The 20,458-nt window shown below is 41.6% G+C and overlaps 1 protein-coding gene across 1 annotated transcript; it reads left to right on the top strand.

Annotated features, from left to right (window-relative positions):
- Positions 1 to 2,609: 2,609 nt before the first annotated feature.
- Positions 2,610 to 4,189, top strand: ascl1b (achaete-scute family bHLH transcription factor 1b). Its single transcript, XM_059335777.1, has one exon. It carries the CDS (start codon positions 2,785 to 2,787, stop codon positions 3,394 to 3,396), a length of 612 nt encoding a protein of 203 aa, XP_059191760.1. The 5' UTR covers positions 2,610 to 2,784; the 3' UTR covers positions 3,397 to 4,189.
- Positions 4,190 to 20,458: the final 16,269 nt, after the last annotated feature.

Here is a 20,458-nt window from a genome sequence, read left to right as displayed (position 1 = left end):
TGCATATCAAACCAAAGTTTGGCCCTGAATCTTGGGCTGCATTGTGTTTATCTTGAGGTCAAAGATCTTTAGATGTCCTCTGGCCACTGAGGACGGATTTTAAATTTTCAGATGGAAAACAGATGGTATAAGCTGTGTGATTTAGGGGAAGGGAGTGCCAAATTTGATGACAAACCCCTGAAATATTTGGGTTGACTCAAAAGTCTGGAAAAATGGCAAGATGGATTATTTAGTTAGTATTGATAACGCATAGGGGTTAAAACGGTGGTGTAGTTGGTTAGCATTTTTGCCTCAAAGCATGTTCTCCCCGTGTCAGCGTGGGTTTTCTCGGGGTTTTCCGGCTTCCTCACACAGTCCCAAAACATGCAGCGTAAGTTTGATTGGTAACTCTCAATAGCCCTTGTATAAGAGCGTGAAATGTTGTCTGACTATTTGTCAGCCCTGTGATAGTCTGGCAACATGTCCAGGGTCCACCCAACCACCGCAAACCGAGTATAATAAGCGTTTAAGGAGAATGAATGGCTGGAACCAGCCAATAAGATGCCGCAAAAAGTGGTGAAAAACAGCGCTGATTTTTCCTCAACATTTTATCTCGACAGTAGGAGTCTGAACAGCCAAAAAAGGACTTGGACAGTGAAAACGTATTAATGTTTGGGCTGTATCTTCATTCTTCAGATTGTGTAGGCCTATAACTATGCACCTTGCTGCTGGAACAAACTGCAGCAAGCACTGATGAAACTGAGAAATTAAATAATAATTGGCAACTACATAATCAGCTAAGCCTTCTCTATGACACGTATTCTTTTACAGGATATGGAGACAAAAAGCAAAAAAATTAATAAATTCGAGATAACGTAACTAGAGAATGATGTAAATATACATTTTACCACAGCAGAAGGTCCTGATTTAGACTGCTATTAAATTATAGGACTATTAAAACACTTTTGCACACTTTTCTTAAATTATACATGTTTATCTTTCAAATAAAGGGTTCACTCCAAAACAAAAGTGGCATGAATTAAACAACAGATTGACTGAAATAGGTGTGTAAAATCACGCCTCGTCACATTGTGAGAAAAAAAGTGAGAAAAAAAACTAGGTCTAAACTTTCCGCACGGACATGACAAAGGTGACGCGCGCGAACAGAAACGTGACGGAACTGTCTTTTGGGATTTTGTCTCCGCCCGTCGGGAATTATTTGACACACAGCTAAAGTAAACTCGATAGTTAGCCTGCCCCGGAGCAGGCTAGTTCAGTGGTGTAAGTTACCATGGTTACTGAGCGGCGAGTCACACGAGCCACTTTGATGGAACGCATCTCTCACTTAAATTAGCGAGTCTTATTAAAATAAGACAGGCTTTTCCTTAATCCACGTTGATGGAGCACCCCTCAGATTGTGAAAGTTGATTCTTCATTTTTGGACTTTTTGTTTGCATGTGGGCAGGGCACATGTTTAGCTGTCATGGAATCCCCCTCTCTGTTAATCAGACACAACAGAACAGTCAACTTGAAGGATGCAATTGCTATATTTCACCGCCAGAGGCCGCAAGTGTCCTATTTTTATTATACGAGCAACGGTCTTTACATCTCCACACAAACTGTCTCACTGCCAGAATGTGTTGGCGGGGAGACTTTTCCTCAAACGAAACGTGTTTCGAAGCTCTTTTGACAACAGTGATTAAAAGTAGATCTGATTAAAGCAAATACTGCAACTCAAATTAGCAGAAAGGCAAAACTAGAGGAGGGCAATGCTGTGTGGTTAACTGTCCAGTCAGATGTGGTGCTGAAATGCTGCATCCGTGCGTCTGCACTTTCAATTGGGTTTTTTACCAGACTGGGTGCGCGTAAAAGTGCACACATTTATAACACTAAACAAACTGCTTCCATTCAGGAGTTACAGTTACTGTATTTTACAATATAAGACCAGTGATAAGCTGTCATTAAAGTGACAACGGGCTGGACCTGCAGAGCACTGAGTTGAGAGGTAACTGTAAAATGCGCGTTGGGACGCCCACTTGTCATAAACATGCTGTTTACTTTTACATTTATCGCGTCCTTATGCCAGCTTTATAATTGCCAATTATTGTGCTCAGGGACACGCTTGCAATTTATTTAGCTGTGTAAAGCTGTAGCCTGGATACAGGAGAGAGCGTTCTTGGTATTTGTGATTGTAAAGAGCTGGAGGAGAAAGATGGCCGAGGGGGGAAGACTGATAATTTGAAGACTTGCCAGGGGTACATTGTCAATTTCAAAAGGCATTTCAAAGAACCAAACCATTCACTTTTTTATTCTCTCTTCTTTTTTTCTCTCCTTCTTTCTCTGTCTTTTTTCGCCTTTCTTTCTTTTCGCACGATTGCAGGCCGTTTGAATCGACCAATGGGCCTTCAAGTTAGAGACATTGGAATGTAAATGAGCCCAGCGCGTGCTCCCGGCGCAGTGAAAGCTCGGGATTGTTTATTGAGCTCCCGGAGCCACGCGCCTGGCCCGGGGGAGTCGGCGTGCAGAAGAATCACACAGCGGGGGCGGGGCCTCGCGACGAAGCGTGCGTCTCCAAAAAGGGGTGGGTGGGGTGTGTGTTGGGGCGCGTGTTGAAAAAGAGGAGTGCTGCCAAAGTTTGGGTCAGATCGGCTCGTGGAGTAAGCAGTCAAGAGAGACTTGGACTAGAGTTAGCCACACGGTCCCCACGCGAAGGACACGAGAGCTGTACACTGCCAACCCTTTCGCTCTTCTTGTCCCACTGTTTGAGACTGCATCCATCACATCTCCACAACAACTGTCAGCGAGATGGAAACTACAACCATCACCACTACGCAGACTGCATTCACCTTTGGACTTACTGAAAGACACGCCAGCCTCAGCCTGCACGCCCCGGCACAGGACTGCGCTGTCCCCGCCGTGCACCCGAACACCACCGCTGCAGGCTTCCAAAGCAAGACTAAGGTGCTGAAGAGACAGCGCTCCAGTTCGCCGGAGCTCCTGCGCTGCAAGCGGCGTCTGAGCTTCAACGGCCTCGGCTACTCCATCCCCCAGCAGCAGCCCGTGGCCGTGGCCCGGCGGAACGAAAGGGAGAGGAACCGGGTCAAACAAGTCAACATGGGCTTCCAGACGCTGCGTCAGCATGTGCCAAACGGCGCCGCCAACAAGAAGATGAGCAAAGTGGAGACTCTGAGGTCTGCGGTGGAGTACATCAGGGCTTTACAGCAACTTCTGGACGAACATGACGCAGTGTCTGCAGCTTTCCAGTGTGGGTTGCCATCCCCGACACTCTCCAACAGCTACTCCGCTGACCCGGAGTCGCCTCACTCCACCTACTCATCAGACGAAGGCGGTTATGAGCCGCTGAGCTCAGAGGAGCAGGAGCTGTTGGACTTTACAACCTGGTTCGACAGGTACTGAGGCTGACAAGCACCCAAACCACACAGCAGCGTGTGTGCGTAAAAGCGGCTGACAAAGACTTGGTAAACAGGCATCAGATCAGTCTCGCCCTCCTGTGCTTGGAAGTGATCTGTTGCCTCCCTCCCTCACCCGGGCTGCTTCTGCAGGAGCAAAGCAATAGTGAGAAAGAGAGAGAGAGAGTGTGTGTAAGAGAGAGGGAACCTCTTGTTGCATAGAGCGTGAATAGTCGCCCTGAAGTCCCCACAAGAAGGAGGGAGTTGGACTCAGTGTCACGTTGACGCGTGGAAGTAAAGAACTGTTGATGTTATGTTTGAATAAGTGCAATTAATACGTGACACAGCAGGCTCTGCAGAGGACTTGTGTGATGAGTGTTGACTGCCTTCCTCAGCTGCCACGTCTGTTGGAAGACAAATATGATGCGTCGACAAACTTTTCGTGCTGTACATTGTTTCCTCTCCTTTCATAACAAAATTGTATCATAATTGTTTTAACATGAAGACATATTTTTGTACATTGAGTCAAACAAACAACAGCCACTGCCACTTTTTCCTGACAGTGTTGTGAGAGCCAGCTGTCAGTAAAGGCAGTGAGTTGGCATGTATGAGTTGTGTGACTGGACAGCAATATCAAGGCTACTACCGGTGACAGATTGTAGTTTTTTTAATAGGTGTTAAGGAAACTTTTATCAATGTATGCACTTGTTCTCAGTTTCCTGTAGCCTAAAATGTAAATATTCGATTTTAACAGATATATTTTGTGTAAAACAAGTTTTATAAATAAAGATGAATCTATTTATATTATATACCTTTGTAGTGGTTTGGTTCTTCAGCTGATGTTGCACACATTTGTGCTCAGTATGTGTGTGTGGCGGTAATTGAGCAAACTAGGGAGCTTCACTTCTATTCAAAGCGCCTGCATGACCTTTTCCCGACTTGCTTGGGCACACGGGGGGAAATTGCGCAGCTGGGTGAGCACTCAATAACCATTATAGACGTGCACCTTCTACAGCGCTTTGTCTGCATTCAGGACGGGGAGATTAATATTACGTTTCATGCATTGCATTGTTTCTTTTGCGTACTCTGCCTTTACCCAATAGCCCAGAGGGCCTGGAGCGGAGGGAGGGGGGAGGAGGGAGAAGGGGTGCAATTCACTCCTCTCAAAGGGTATAGACACTTTGAAATACGGCCCGGGGAAAGTCAGCGAGACAATAAGAGGGGTCAAAATTCTTATTGCCCGATTGAGATCAATCTAAATAAAACCTGGGGTTGTAGACTAGTTGTATCCCCAACTGTGTTTTTCATGGCGCACACAGCCCAACCAAAAAGCCCATCTCCTGCGAAATGGGGAGCACAACACCACATTGTGAGCACCATTGTGTGCGCCTTTGCGCCTCATTATGCCAATTATGGAAGATCTTCCATTGTAATTAAACACTGATGCCAAATTCAGCGAGGCAGAACGCGAAATAACGAGTTTAATTTCACCTGGTGCTCTCTGTGGGAGTGGGAAATTGGGAACAAGAGAGGCTGATTGAAGCTGCTCGTATAGTCCTGCTCTTTTACAATTCAATTCAAAAAGTAAAATGCATTATATCAGCCAACATTAATCCAACGATTAAAAAAAAGAGCTTTAGTGGTAGGCCAAGACAGCACAAGTTTCCCTTCTGGGTTAGACGTGTAGGATGTTTTTTTTTTTCTTCTTGCACCTAAAAGTGTGCCACAGGCATATTCACGCTCCATCTCTCTCTCTCTCTCTCTCTCTCTCTCTCTCTCTCTCTCTCTCTCTCTCTCTCTCTCTCTCTCTCTCTCTCTCTCTCTCTCTCTCACACACACACACACACACACACACACACTGCAGCCTGCAGGTGTAAGCCACGTGCCTGCACTCTGTGACAAAGGCTCCTGTGCTCCCATTGGCTAACGGCTCGCGTATGTGTGCCCTGTCTGTGAAGGCAGTGACAAAATCCAACAAGTGATAAATGACATTAATTACGCTCTGCTTTATAACCTCCTACGTCACCAGGACTCAAAAAGACAAATCAATGTTGGCCGCAAAATACCCCGCTGCTCCATTATTATACGCATGAAATGAAGTTTCTAATGTCCTTCAGTGTCAGGCAGAGGCCAGGGCACAAAGTGAAAGTAAGCGCTTGTGCCTTGTCCTTTAAGATGGATATGCAATTTTCTCCTTTGCCATACAGGGAGGAGCAGGGGCGAAAATAGATTTATTCATGTCAGCTTGTCCGTGGGTCATTTTCACTTTGACAATACACAAGGGTGATGTTAATTTTGGCTAATCCAATGGTGAGTGATCAATCACATGCAGCTCATTTATGCATGCGTTTTCGTTCGTATAGCCATGATGTATGCGTAAACCATGGAAACACATAGTCTATATTATAATATAGGGCTAATCTGGCCAAGAGTGTTTTGCTGAGAGGTCATTTGTGGCTCTGCATGCTGTCATCAGAGTGCTCGGTGCATGAACAGGAGGCCGCCTACTCTTAATAACATGTGCATGAATTGTGCATTGCTTAAATTGGTGTATAAACTTCGTGGCTTTTATGTTTTGACGCCGTAGGCAGAAAAACGTTTATCAGTGTATGTCCCACAACATGAATTATTTTAGAAAAGACACTGTTTACATGATAACAGTCTAACTGCCACTAATAACACAACTATTATCTCTCTCTCAGCATCTCAGTGTGAATCATATAAATTATATGCCAAGTTTACCATTCAACAAAAATGAGGGGGGAAAAACTGTGTTTTTAAAAGATTCCATTTTTTCAACATCTAAATACAATTGGTCCTGCAGCACTAATATGTGAGGCTTAACATTAATTATTCAAGTGTCAGATGTAGTTGATCTGGGTATCAAGTTTGATGAATGCTCAATAGGACATTCTTATGACTCCTCTCAAGTCACAAGACTTGAACTCATGATCTTAGGAACTGAAATTCTAATTTCAGAGATTCTAATTCTGATTACTACAAAGTATTTAAAGTTGACTTGACTTGAATTTAAAAAATGCTCTCATGAATCAAATAAAATAAAATCAGTTTTATTTATATAGCCCAAAATCACAAATCACAGATTTGCCTCAAAGGGCTTCACAAACTGTACATGGTACGACACCCTCTGTCCTTAGACCCTCACATCGGCCAGGGAAAAACTCCTTTAAAAAACCCTTTTAACAGGGGAAAAAGAAGAAGAAACCTCAGGGAGAGCGACAGAGGAGGGATCCATCTCCCAGGACGGACAGACGTGCAATAGATGTCGTTGTACAGGGCAGGTCAACAGAGTAGATCAGAGTAGATAGAGGTTGAGATTTTTTTCATGGATTCAAAATGTTCTTATTTATGCAAATAATGTTAACAACTCACAAACCTTTAGTTGCTCTGTGAAATACTGAGCCACATCTGTGAAGATGCAGATAAATATGCTTCAGACAACAGAGTGATGGCCACAGACAGAGCAGTGATGTAGATGGATGGAGAGAAGGTGCACAACCTTGAACGATGCTTACAGAGGTGTTAATGTTTAAGCAGAGGCACACACACACACACACACACACACACACACACACACACACACACACACAGGGCTGTGCAGCTGGTTCAGAGACAAATCTGTTGAACCCTTGGCTATTGATTGAGTAAGGTCCTGGGTAGTTGATGCACTACGCACCAACATTTTGCACGAATCACTGCGGCTACTTTTTTGCCCTGATAGAAACTCTGATCAGTCACTGCAAGTCACATTGCTTCTCAGCCATGATAATTAACACCTTTAGGATTTAAAGCTTCAAGTCTTTCCCCTCCTAACTTAATTTAGAGAGTTTCAGGTGTGATTTGGATGCTGTTTTTTTTCTCACTAGAGAGTCGTCTTCATAGACCAAGTAGTTTTGCATGTCCAATTTTCCTTAAAACGAAAGCACAGCAGGAACACAGCAGGGGCTGACATTTGAACCAGTGCAGATTCTAAGATGCTCTGTGATGTAGTTAAGCTGAATAATCTTGATAAATTTGTTTCTGGGATTTAAATTCACACTTTATTATGAGGAGTTTTCTCTCCCAGAGTGGGAGATGTATCTCAGCGAGTTATCAGTTGCACTGAATATCAGTAAAGATGTCAGAATCAGAGTTGAAATGTACAGCACTGTATTAAAGGAATGTACGTGGATCAATATAAGTCCTTTTTGTGCCAAAATGGGCCCATCATGTTTCATTTTATCATTCCTCTGAATGCAAGCAAACATCATAGAGTCACTCCAGGGTGCTGGAAACCCTCTTCCCCACAGCAAAGTCTTACTAAATAGGCGTCTCGCCCACAGCCGCCAAGTCACTCTTACTTTCTGACAAAAAAGTCAGTCATTCGACTCATGTTTTTCTTCTATCTTTCTAAAAAAAGAAATCTTTCTCTTTTCAAATGAACGTTGAATGTGTGCAGCTCAGCACTTTTTACTGATACCTCTGTATGTGTCTGAATAGGCCTTAAACTTCAGACGACCCAGCAGAGGAGGAACCAAGCTCAGGCCTGAAGGGTGGAGGGATGGAAGAGGTGGGGATGTGTGGTAGGGTGGAGGTGGCGGGGGCTGTGATTTGCATGGGCCATTGTGCAGCACAAGTTTGGGTGCTTTTTTTTGGCCTGGGCCCTTTTGGCCATTTACTTCCACTCTGGCTGGCTGTGGCGGGCTGTGAATAGTCTCTGCTCGGAGGAGACACAAAGGCGCTTTTGTGCTGCGGCCGCACCATATTCATCATGTAATGCCTGTAAGACAAATCTGATTGGACGTCTCTGTCACTTTGATGTGGGTCCAGAGTGCGAGTGGCCCTGAGATTGCTAACTTCACTCTCTATTGCCTATTCTGCAGCATTGATATGGGGGTGGAGGCAAGGGGGAGAGAGGAGAGCTGGCTTGGGGGGAGAGGGAGGAGGGAAAAGAGAGAGCAGGCAGGGGGTAGTCCTCATTATTTGCAGGAGCAAATTCATAATAAATTTCCCCATTCTACAAAACCGGGTCGAGATGATTGACACTACTTTACGCCAGGCCGAACAAAAGCCCTGATTTGAGCAGAATACCAAATGAATGGGGCGAGCGTGGACCCAATTCAAACAATTTTAATCTCTCCCTGTCCTCCCTTACTTCTCCTCTCCTCCTCTCTCCCCCTTTTCCTCACACTTACCCTCTTTTTTCAACTCCAACTCTCCTGCTTCTTTTGTCCAGAGCATTCTCATTTTACAGGGTAATTCTACTCCAACGGATGTGCTAATTGTGCTGGGTTAAACTGGATGCTGGTGGACTCCTGTGATACAGAGCTTATTCTTGCCTAATGACTGTAATGATGGTTCAGAGAGACTGCAGCCTGCAGCCAGGAGTGGGCTGCTTGTCCAGAGCTCAAGAGGGAGAGGGTTTTTTGTACTTGTGTGGGCTAACTGGGGAGAAAGAGCAGAGCTGAAGCTGATGTCTAAGGTTAGGTGTAGAAAAGAGGATGATGGACACAATGATAAAGCCATAAACTCGTACTGCTAATGAAAGATGAGGAAAACACGTTCTGGTGTCATGAGAACCGAGTTAGACAGTGGATTAGTATGTAAGTCTGTGTGCAATTGAAGATATAGAGCTAAAAATATCATTCAAATTACACAAACCAATGATTTTAACATTAATATTGAATATCATTGGAGGTCTGTTGTTCAAACAAACAACAGTAGCCTCTGGGTCCATCATGTGATGCCCCAGGCCCCAAAACAGATTTTTTTTCCCCATTGTGAAAAAGATTTCAATAATCAGTGTCACAAGCCCTGCAAAATGATTTGTTGGCACAAATGGCACAATAACATTTGGTAAGTTTTAAAGAGCCACATGATTAAAATATTTCATCCTGATTCAAGTTCAACTGGTAGTCTCTAGTGTGTATGCTCTATGGGTTCCAGGGTACGGAAGATCCATATCCAGATGATGGGTAATTTTATACACGGAAGTTAAATAGTTTTGGCTTATGCGCCACTGAGCAACATTCAACTTCAACGCTATCTAGTTCTCTTTTCCCAACTGCAATGATGGTGCACAGACACTAAGAGTGCAGATGTGTAGGACGTTTTTGGGAGGGGGGCTTAACTGAACCTTTTTGGATGGACAGACAATATGAGAAAAAGTGTAATTTGAACATTAAAGCATGTAAACTTCTTCTGGTAGAAACTCAAAAAATACAGGTAATAACATAAAAGAGTCCCCTTTAAGCCTGAGGATAAGTTTAACTTTTGCTTACAAGAGCCATAAAATCCAAATTTGGCCAATGCAGGGGACCCTTGGTGTATAGCTGTGGTGGGATAAGCAAAGAGCAACTATCACAGCTTAAATGAGTGAGACACCTGTTACATATCCTCAAAATTAATCTATTTGTCTATTTGTCTAATTGTCTATCTAAATCTATTTGTCAGCTATAGTTAATTGTAAGATTTCACAAACAAATTTTGTATATATATGTCACTATATATGAGGCTGTGCTATAAATCTAGCTACACCTAAGTATATACAGCATTTAAAATGAGCTCTATCTGTAGTACTGTTTACATTTAAATGAATAAAAAAAAATATTGCAGTCATAGTGTGACAGAACACTGACAGGGCCCATACTTTTATTTTGACTCCAAGTACATTTAGCTGATTTTGTGCCTTTATTTAAGTGAAATCTTGAATGCAGGATTTTCACTTGTAATTGAACGTTTCTATAGTGTGATATCACTACTTCCACCACTGCTTAATTTCCATTTATGGGAACAATAATAGTTAATAACGCCAGAATAGAAGTTAGGGAATCTCCTTGATATCATACAAGTCTTTCTATAGCCAGCATCTTGTGGCCATTACAGGAACTGCATATCCAGAAACTTTTACATTGACCTCAGCACCCAGCTTTTGATTGGTTAAAACTCTATAACAATAAAACCCAACTGTCTCGAATATATAATACTATATCTACTAATTGCTTGGATTTATTAGGTCTTGCTCTCAGTTAAGTAATTTGCACTACGGGAGCCGTGCCAGTTCTTCCTGTCAGTATCACTATCATTATGTCAGCAGCAGATCAGACCTCCTGTCACCTTGTTAAAACCCATGCTGTCCTGCTCTGCCATAACTTGTGTGTATGTGTCCGATGACATTAAGTCATCAAAGAACAACACGGTAACTCCCTTTAACTGTCTTCATACAAAAACTGTTTTGTTTGGGCTTGCTGCATGTGTGTGCTTTTGTCTCTTTGTGTATGTTTAAATTGCTTTCACCCGTGTTTCTGTTGATCAGGTGCATTCCTTCACTCAGCAATACGTTGTAATGTCTCAAAGCCTGTGTATTTGTGGGTTGGTGTGCAAATTGTATGTTTGTCTACATGTCAGAGGTCACACCTTTACCCTTGAAACCACTTTTCTACTTTCTTTTTAAACTCAACCCCCCCAAACACACACACACACACACGCACGCACGCACGCACGCACGCACGCACGCACGCACACACACACACACACACACACACACACACACACACACACACACACACACACACACACACACACACACACACACACACACACACACACACACACACACGCGCGCATACACACACACCCCGTCATGTCCTAGGGTTCTCAGCAGGTTGCAACCTGCCCCTGGAGAACCTGTTCACTGTGACACACCATGGCTTCATCAGCCTCTGACACGCATCGCCCTCAGCTTCGGATCTCGTACTTCATTCTTCTATTGTTGGATTCAAACAGACAGTAGGATACGTAGATATTTTCTTTTATATGTCTTGTGAATATCTCTGCATGACACAATAGAAGTGCCTTCTTTATGGTATCAAAGCTTAGTGTACACTTGAGTCTGCTCATGAAAGGTTTGTGTGTAAAGACTTTGAATGGAAACATGAGAGCACATGCAGGATTAGGATAAAAAAAGGAATCAAGTGAGAGGTTCAGTAATGTTAGACCACACTTAAGTCTTGTCTGGTTTCACAGCCTTGATGTGTGGCTGTATTTATTCACAGACCTACATACATTTAAATGGATATTATATATCCCCATTTGTCTTACATCTCTTTTTGCATCCCTTCCTACATTGGAAGAACACAAAGTACAGTAAATCCATCTATTCATTTTTCATTTGCTTATCCTCTGTATTTCAAACTTCAAACTTCTACTCCTGTCCGTTGCAAAGGCAAATTTAAATGTACTTGACAGCTCTTTATAGATTTAGCTCTTACATACAAAACATATGATAAACTTATAAAATATACATTTGTATCTATTAAACTACCCAACAGTAAAGCATAAATGAATACACCTTGACCAGCTACAACTGTAAAATTCTGCTTATTACACACTAAATGTTATTCCAATAATATGTGGTATACTATAACAATGATGTACTTAGTCTAAATCTAAAACTAAATATATTTTGCTGACAATTCATCAAAATATGCTACTTAAGACTTCTATCCTAGTCAACTGCAGGGACAAATACTGTGTGCTTTATTCAACTACATGCATTTGACCAGCTACACCAGTTACTTGTTTTAATACTAGACTAAGTTAAGTTAAGATTTACTCTTGAAACAGGGAGATTCCACCAACTGCCCTCCACTCCTAAATGATGCATGATGACATAAAGCTGATTTGCATTAGATCAACTGAAAAGAAAACACCCTCCTAGAAACGGTTTCACTTGTTTTTAGAGAAATGTGTTCTTGTGAATTGGATCAAATGAGATGTGGAGGTGGGTGTTTGCTCTCTCTCACTCTCCCTCTCTATCTCACACACACACACACACACACACACACACACACACACACACACACACACACACAAATCCATAGTCCCAGGTCCCCCTGCACCCCACAACCTATTATCAGCAGAGATGGCCTTGCTTACAGAGTACTGCCCCCTCCCTAAAACAAGGTAAAGGGAGGATTAGTGAGCACCATTTAGGGGCTCTTTTCAGCCCCCCATTTCATTTCATTAGCTTGTGACCTCTCCAGTTAATTATTTTGATCTGGCCAAAGGCTCGGCCTGCTTTTAATGATCCTGACTGACTCACCGCCCCCATCAGAACGCACAATACTTAACACACCCATTGAGGGCCAGGAATAGGAGGAGTGAAAAGGAAAAAGGAGAGAAAGGAGAAAGATTGAAAGTGGCATTTACCAGTCACCGGCAGTGGCTGTATGGAAAGGAACCTGGTGATGGCAGGGTGGCGTAACGCCCTCAGACTTTTTGTCAGAATATACTATTGTCCCTCATTGATGGAGTGGCCCTCCTTTTTAAAGGGCGAAGTCGTTGCAGCGCTTTAAGCTGATTTCAGGGGGGAAAAGGAGAGAATAAAAGAAAGGGAATCCACTGCACCTCCTTCTTAAAAATAACAGTGATGGAAAAAAAAGCTGCTCTTTAGAAATCATTCATCTGAAGTGTCATGGCACTGAGGAATTGTTCAGTTGCTACTGGGCCATTCAGAGGTTAGGGATACAGTTTTAAGATGAGGGCTACATCCAAGTGTTGTTGTGTTTCATGTCGAGAGAGCATACCCACAACTCAGATGACAGGTTGACAATGAGTGTGGACTTTCAGGTAAATCTATATTATGAGCATTACGGTAATCCATTCAATGACCCCCATGTCAAAGAACGTACTTATAATGCACCAAGATGCAACTATAGCACTGTATAAATACAGTTACAAGCATTCACACATATTTATAAGGCTTTATAACATTAGTCATAACATAACAGTCAGGTTTTATAATGCTTTGTTATTGCTGGTCACTCACTCACTCTTTTATTTTATTTTTTACAAGGATCATGTTGTTTTATAATTCTCATACATGTAATACATTCTAATCATTTTTATAATGCATCGTAATTGCTGTTATAATGCATTATAATGATTGATTATATGGTTAAGGTTTAGGAGTTCGCTCATAGCTTACCCTAGTACACAGTACATAAGTATGTGTGTAATAGATTTTGACTTGCTCTTGTCAGTGATTGACCAACAATTATGAAAAAAAATTAGACACTGGGCCTTATCAGTCATAAAATGCTTTATAATGTGCGGTTATTATTGTTATAAAACTAAATGAATAGTTATGAGAAATTATATATATACACTTACAGTCCTATAAGCAGATTATTGTGCATTATATGTTACGTTATGGTCATTTTTGACAATTTCAAAGTAAAACTGTCCCCATACAATCCCATTTTTTAATGATTCAAATCTCTCCTCTCCTCTCCTCTCCTCTCCTCTCCTCTCCTCTCCTCTCCTCTCCTCTCCTCTCCTCTCCTCTCCTCTCTCCGTTGCCGTGCTGCACTAATTGCCTGTATTTGTTCATCATGTGGGTGTTTGCGAAAGGATAGCTTCCGTTTACCCATGGCCACGCAGCTCCATATTGAATGCAAACACAATAAAATCTAAGCAGCTTGTGCTATTTAAGGCCCTATAAGCATGCCATCCAATGCATTTCTCATTTTAACCAAACACGAAGGATAAAAAGTTTTAGAGGCGGAGCATGCTGATGTTGGGTTAGTCTGATATGTTTTTTTCAGCTTCTTTCCGTTCTCTCTAAGTCTGTTTTTGAGCCTTGTATTTGATGGCAGTGCTGCTGGCCGGTTTACTCTGTCTGGCTATGCATGTAAAGAGTGTCCCCTCTTTGTTCCAGCCTTGGCCCACAGCCAAGCTCCCCCTTCAAAACTTAAGCCACACACACACAAACACACATAGACACACACACATACACACTACCCCACTCACCCCTTTTTTACTCTCTCAAACAACTCTCTCCCTCTCCCCTGTGCTGCCCTCAAATTGCAAATAACAAAAAAAGAGGATAGAACCGCAGAGACAAGCATCACTTTAAAAAGCAGGTGTCCAGAACTTTTCAGTGCTCGTCGATTTCAAATGGAGACCCTTTAACCTCTGTGCTTTTCTAGCTGGTGGCTGAGGTAGCCAGTCAGAAGCCTAATCAGTCTTGTCTGACAATACTGGGAGGTTGAGGGCTGTCAGTCCTTCTTTCAGACAGGGGCTCCAATGAAGCCGTGGCAGGGGAACCCCTGATTGATTAGTGCCTCTTTATTGAAGTGCGTGTGTGTGTGTGTGCGTGTGTGAGCGAGAGAGTGTGTGTCTATAGGGGCCCAGCCAGGAAGCTTTATTTAAATCCAGCCAGAGAGAGTACTATAATTATGACTTTTTCTTTCTGCTGGCCGGTTAAAGCTGACAGAGTGGGTTCTTATGGCTCACTTCACCCTCTCAGCCTCCTAAAGAGAGATTATTACTGGCCCCAAGAGCTTGGGCCAGTCAGGCTCATCAGCGTGGCTTTATAGACCTGAGAAAAGGGCCGGGTCCAGAGTAGGACTCAAAAAAGACAACAACAAAAAAAAAGGGTGGAGGACTGAGATGAAGACAAGTCACTGTGTAATCCCATTTCAGCCTTATTCACTGATGCCAGGGGACTGAACAATCTATGTGCCCAGTATGTCAAATAAATGAAACCAGACTCACAGAGAGCAGCGTGCCAGCTCACCACTATCACTGGCATTAAAATGCGTCACCCCCCCAACTAACAGACAGACAAACAAACAAACAAACAAACAAAAACGGAAGCCGACTGGAGGTCAGAAGAATTAGTAAAATGTGGTTGATCCTGTGTGGCCTTGCTGGTAGGAGGTCTTCCTTTTCTCCCTCTCTCACTCCGTCTCTCTTTTTATCAGGTCATCCACTATCAGTATGTGTCTCCGTCCCCCTGCAGACGCAGCGCTGCCTGGGCCTCAGACCAGCTGCTATTGTTCAGTAAAAGCTCCTATCTGCTGACCATTTTGTGATGTGTGTGTGTACTCACCTGCACGGCAGGTGGGCTGACTCGTAATGCATACATTTTACTTTCATTTCATTACTTGCAGATAAGGAAGCAAACACATTCTGGAACAGTTAATAAGGCAGATGGGTCACATGTGAGCGAGGAGGGTAATTAGGCTACACTGGCTCAATTAAAGAATGCTGTAAAACCATTGAGGACAAATTTCACTCAAACATTGTAAAGCTGTAATCTGTTTTAGGCAGGCCTGTAATAAAACTGAGTGGGATAATGGTCATTATTAGCCTTAACAGATAAGAACTGAATGCAGTATGTGAATAGGATGGGGATGTTTATTTTATTTTATTGATTTGTTTCCAGTGACATATTATTTAGTTTATATTTTTGCTAAAACATTACTACAGAAGCAAAATAAAAATTCTAATCCTGCTCTGAATTTTTTCATTTTTTATGTAGTATTTTTTATTATTTATAAATGAAAAAGAACCCCTAAGAGTATCGATAAAATAAAAAAATAAAAAAAAATAAAAAAAATCTAATCCTGCTTTGAATTTTTTCATTTTTTTATGTAGTATTTTTAATTATTTATAAATGAAAAAGAACCCCTAAGAGTATCGATAAAATCCTAATGATATTATTTAGAGAAATCCATAATTTTAATCAGGGTAAAAGTCAGTTTCATTTGGTTACCTGTCAATGGAGTCCTTATTGCTTTTGCACATGTCAGCATAGTGGTCTGCAAGAAGCTGTCATAAATTGACTTTTTATCCAGTTTTAAGCCACATTGTCACAGTACACTTTCAGATCTTATTCGTTTTTAACATATATTTTAACCAGAAGGATTTTTGGACGTCTGTGGTTTTTATATTATCAGAGAAAGAAGCTAATCAAAAAACACTGTTGCCCATTAAGTTGGATTAATTTTGTTTTCAGACCATTCCTCTGTTTATCCCTATTTAAATGCATCACTTTGGAAGAGATTGATTCATAAAGTTTTGAGAAGATATACACTTAATATGTCAAGAATAAATAACATTGTCACAATTATTTCATGGAAACAGGTAAAATATTTTTATTCCAACTTTATAAGCAATAGTGTATTAGTTGCATCTTGACTAGAGGCCCCTCCAGAACATTCTGGTCTGGATGTTTTTCGAGAAAAGGAGACATCTGTGGAGAAGCTGACTGCTTTGACAGCAATGGTGCTGTAGACAATAACTCCCATAATCCAAGGCTACTTCACAATGTCACCAAAAACTTTTGTTATTGCTTTGATTAAGAGAAAATTACGTATTGTACATTTAAATGTGGTGAAGTAGAATTGTAATTTCTTAGGTCCCACCTCTTCCATATGACACAAGTCTACAATATATATGTGCACATGCATGTTTGTGTGTGTGTGTGTGTGTGTGTGTGTGTCTGAGAGAGAGAGAGAGTCTGTTCACATTACATTTGGACCATTTTAACATGCACCTCTGGGTGTGGCGAGACTTTAGTTCTACTGACAGTAGTCACTTTTTACATGTGCAGACTTATGACACACAGACACAGGCACACACACACACACACACACACACACACACACACACACACACACACTCACCGTGCTAGACCTTCACGTTATCCTGGAGTCCTTGAACCACATTCTGTTGCGGTGCTCTCGTGCTACTGACACAACCCATCACAATTACTGTCACTCTTCAAACCTGACCAAATGATTGTCCCTACCTGCACACGCAGAGTTTCTAGCTGATATCTGGAGTGTGAGTGAAAAAATCAGTCTCGTTTCCATCAACTAATTTCTCTGTGCATTAGATTTGCATGAAAAAAGCTTGATGGAACCACCAAAATTTGATAAAACTTTCGAAAATGCGAATAAAAGTTTTCATGCTCACTCAAGGTTGTTTCTGTCTTTTTCGGAAACTAGTTATTAGTCTTAACAGGAGCTGGAAACGCCTTTTCCAAATAAGTTTTGACATTGCAAACATTGAACCCATAACTGATCAGCTGTTTTCGCTCTGACATGAAAGAACAATTATAAGTTGCCCAGTTGAATCTAAGTCCTGAAGTCATATTTTCTCTCATGTGTGGCCAAAGTTGTCAGATAAGCAACCTTTTTTAAAGATTTTTTGGTAACGCTTTATATTAAGGTCCTTGTAATAACCATTAATTAACAAGTAATAAGGCACTGTTCTCACTTTAGATCCCTTTAGCTGCAAAAAGCATAGTTAACTGTTAACAAGTGCATAGTTAACTTATAATAGATGAGCAATAAAGTATATTTTAATATCAATAAGCAAACAAAAGGTTAATAAAGGCATGGCAAAGACATAATGAGTGGGTAATGGGTGTTTGTAATGCTATTATGAAGAATTATAAGATACTCATGAGGCTTTTATTAATTTTCTTATTATAAATCTCTTATAGCCTGCTATTAGCTGTATTATAATGCCATTATTAGCACTTATATAGGCTTATAAACACACAGTAATGTTAATAAGAATCTTGTAAGGACTTACAAGGGCCTGATTACTTGTTAATCAGTTAGTTAATGGTTATTACAAGGACCTTAATATAAAGTGTTACCGATCTTTTTCTTTCAATTCCTTCTTCTTCTACTGTTTACTGTCAGATTCGCCTACAGCAATACATTACACTGCCACCTTCTGGCTAAAGTACATTCATGCAGCTTTGTTTATTCGCTCTAAACCAGTTCCAAAATTTCGCTTCAAAATTCGTTAAACTTTAATGGAAACACGGCTACTTACAGCATTCATGGATTCTGCAGCTTCTGTGCTTTTGTAATGGCTTCCCTGATGTGCACTACTTTTCTCTTGAATCACCCTGCTCTTGTGTGAAAAGCAGTCAAACAAAACTAAAAGGAGTGACAGACCTCCGAGTCAATATTTAGACTCAGGTAGAGAGTGCTTGGCCTTCTTCTCCTGTGTTTTTGTTACAGACAGTAACAGGTTTTAGCCAATGCCGTCCCATGTGAACTAGACAGGCAGCTCTTGTTATTTGACTCCCAGGATTAACAGAAGCAAAGGGTGTAATCCTAACACTTTGAAGTGTGTAAGATCTTAGTGACTCACATCACACAGAACACCCGAAAAAGACCTATCATTGTTATTGATCTAAAGAAACCGTCGGCCTGCTTTTGGCTTTGAACATCACTTGGTTTTCTTTTTTGCTTTTTTAAGTCATTGGGAAGAATGTCAGAGGCATTTTTTGCAGAGTTACAAAGAAAGAAAGAAAGAAAGAAAGAAAGAAAAAAGAAAGGAATGACTCACCACATTCATTCAATTTAATTATCCACCTCATAATAAGCATAAACAGCCAATCTCGCTTTGAATTTTCAGCTAATTTCGATGGCGTGTGGCAGCAGGTCTGCTCTGCTCACCATTATCCATAGTTCACTGGATAACAACTCCATTCTCTTTTTCCTCTTCATGTCCTGTCCAGGCCTCTTCAGGTATAGAAGATCCACAGGTAAACACACAGGTATCAATACACACACCTTCACCTGCTTAAATATTAACCACTTCAACCATAAGTGAATAAATGCACAGATCCTCACATATCCTCTCTTTCCATCTAAATCTGAACACACACTCACACCTGTGTTCAGCATGTCTTCTAGTTAGAGAGGGAAAATTCCAACATGAGCCCATTTATCAGGGGGAGAAGGCGAGCGATTAGATATTGGTGATAAAGATTTTGAGTCAACATCCCGGCAGGTGTCGAGCACGTTTTTACTGCACACGGGTGACTCCACTCCTGGGTCTTTATGGGCAATAATGGATCAAACCCTTCTTCCCTTCATCCCTCCCTCCTTCCTCATTCCTCCTCTCTGGGCAGAGTCCAGGCTGGGGCTTTATCGCCCTGCAGACAGGCGGAGAGAACACTGACCCGTGCTGGTTACTTTTTGAACCCATTTAAATCAGCCTCTGCAGGATTCTCTGTTACTCATATAACCCGTTTGGCTATTAGATGCATGCTTCTTAGTACCCATGAGGACACCTTTTTTAATAAGGTCATTACAATGTAAATATTGATGTGCAGGTCTTAATATGTAGTGTTATTTATCAGAGTGTAGTTGAAGAGTGTGTCCAAGGTTCCCCAGTTCAATATTAATGTGACTCATTAAGGAGACTTTCCAAAAGGTTTTGTGTTCTCAGCAATATTTTGAAAGCTTATAACCCACTGATGTTGTACCCCTTGTAATCTATGGCTTCAAATTTGCAGTTAAGACAGTTTTCATGACTGATAGATATCTCTACAGTGGCTGAACAGATTTTAACCACCAAGAATGCATTTGAATGGTCCACATATCTTTGTTCTTTTGGAACATGAACTGCAAAGTTCATTCTCATTAATTTCTTATGATGACGGTTTATATCAAGATACAAAGGACCCTGGAAACATGGCTCTGTATAGTTGTACAGCAGTCATCTGGTTCAGCAGTTTCTTCTCTTTTTTTCATTAGAGGCAAAAAACCTACCAGCATAAAGTGATATGCGAGGATTCACTGACATAGGTCCTCTAACATCAACACTGGCTACAACTTAGATTTTATACACCCTAAAGGTTTTGGGGTGACTACAGATTTCTGTAGCTAACTCAGAGTCACATTGACTCTCTGTACAAAATAATAACTTAATTACAAAAATGATGAATGGATTTGCATCAGAAAGTCAGCCTTTCTTTGCCTCTAAAATATGTAAGAAGTCTATTTTCAGGCTGGTTATCTCGTAAAACTTGTGGAGGCATCGAGAGAGTTTGACGCCCCAGAGTAAGCCAGAAGCTTTTACTGTTTGTCATGCTGTGACAGCTTCCAACTCAAATACTATAGATCACTCAGCCTCAATGGCATGACGAATACAATGATTTAAAGCAGTCAATGTTAAGATTCTGCATTACCCTGTTCTGATCACCGAGGAAGTTTGAGTTTGGGTCTTTTTGGACCGATGTTTAGTCATCAATCCATCAGGTCATTTAATGAGAGAGGGGTCAATGTAAACGTGCGTCTGTTTGACCCAGAGGCAGCCAGTGTCACTGCAGTGATAAGCAATCTCCTTGTAGACACAGGAATGTGTGATGTGCTTTCACCTCTACTGGGGGGTCCACATTCACTCACCTCAGCGACAGCAGCGGAGACCTCCAGCAGTAGCAGTAGCATGTATGAACCCCCCGGTCA

Source organism: Centropristis striata, chromosome 6 (assembly GCF_030273125.1).
Source record: "Centropristis striata isolate RG_2023a ecotype Rhode Island chromosome 6, C.striata_1.0, whole genome shotgun sequence".
In the NCBI taxonomy this organism is placed as follows: Eukaryota; Metazoa; Chordata; class Actinopteri; order Perciformes; family Serranidae; genus Centropristis; species Centropristis striata.
Note: the sequence above shows the minus strand (reverse complement) of the source record. Positions and strands in the feature narration are given on the sequence as shown.

Coding starts and splice junctions, on each gene's coding strand:
- ascl1b (XM_059335777.1), top strand. CDS start 2,785: ATGGAAACTACAACCATCACCACTACGCAGACTGCATTCACCTTTGGA.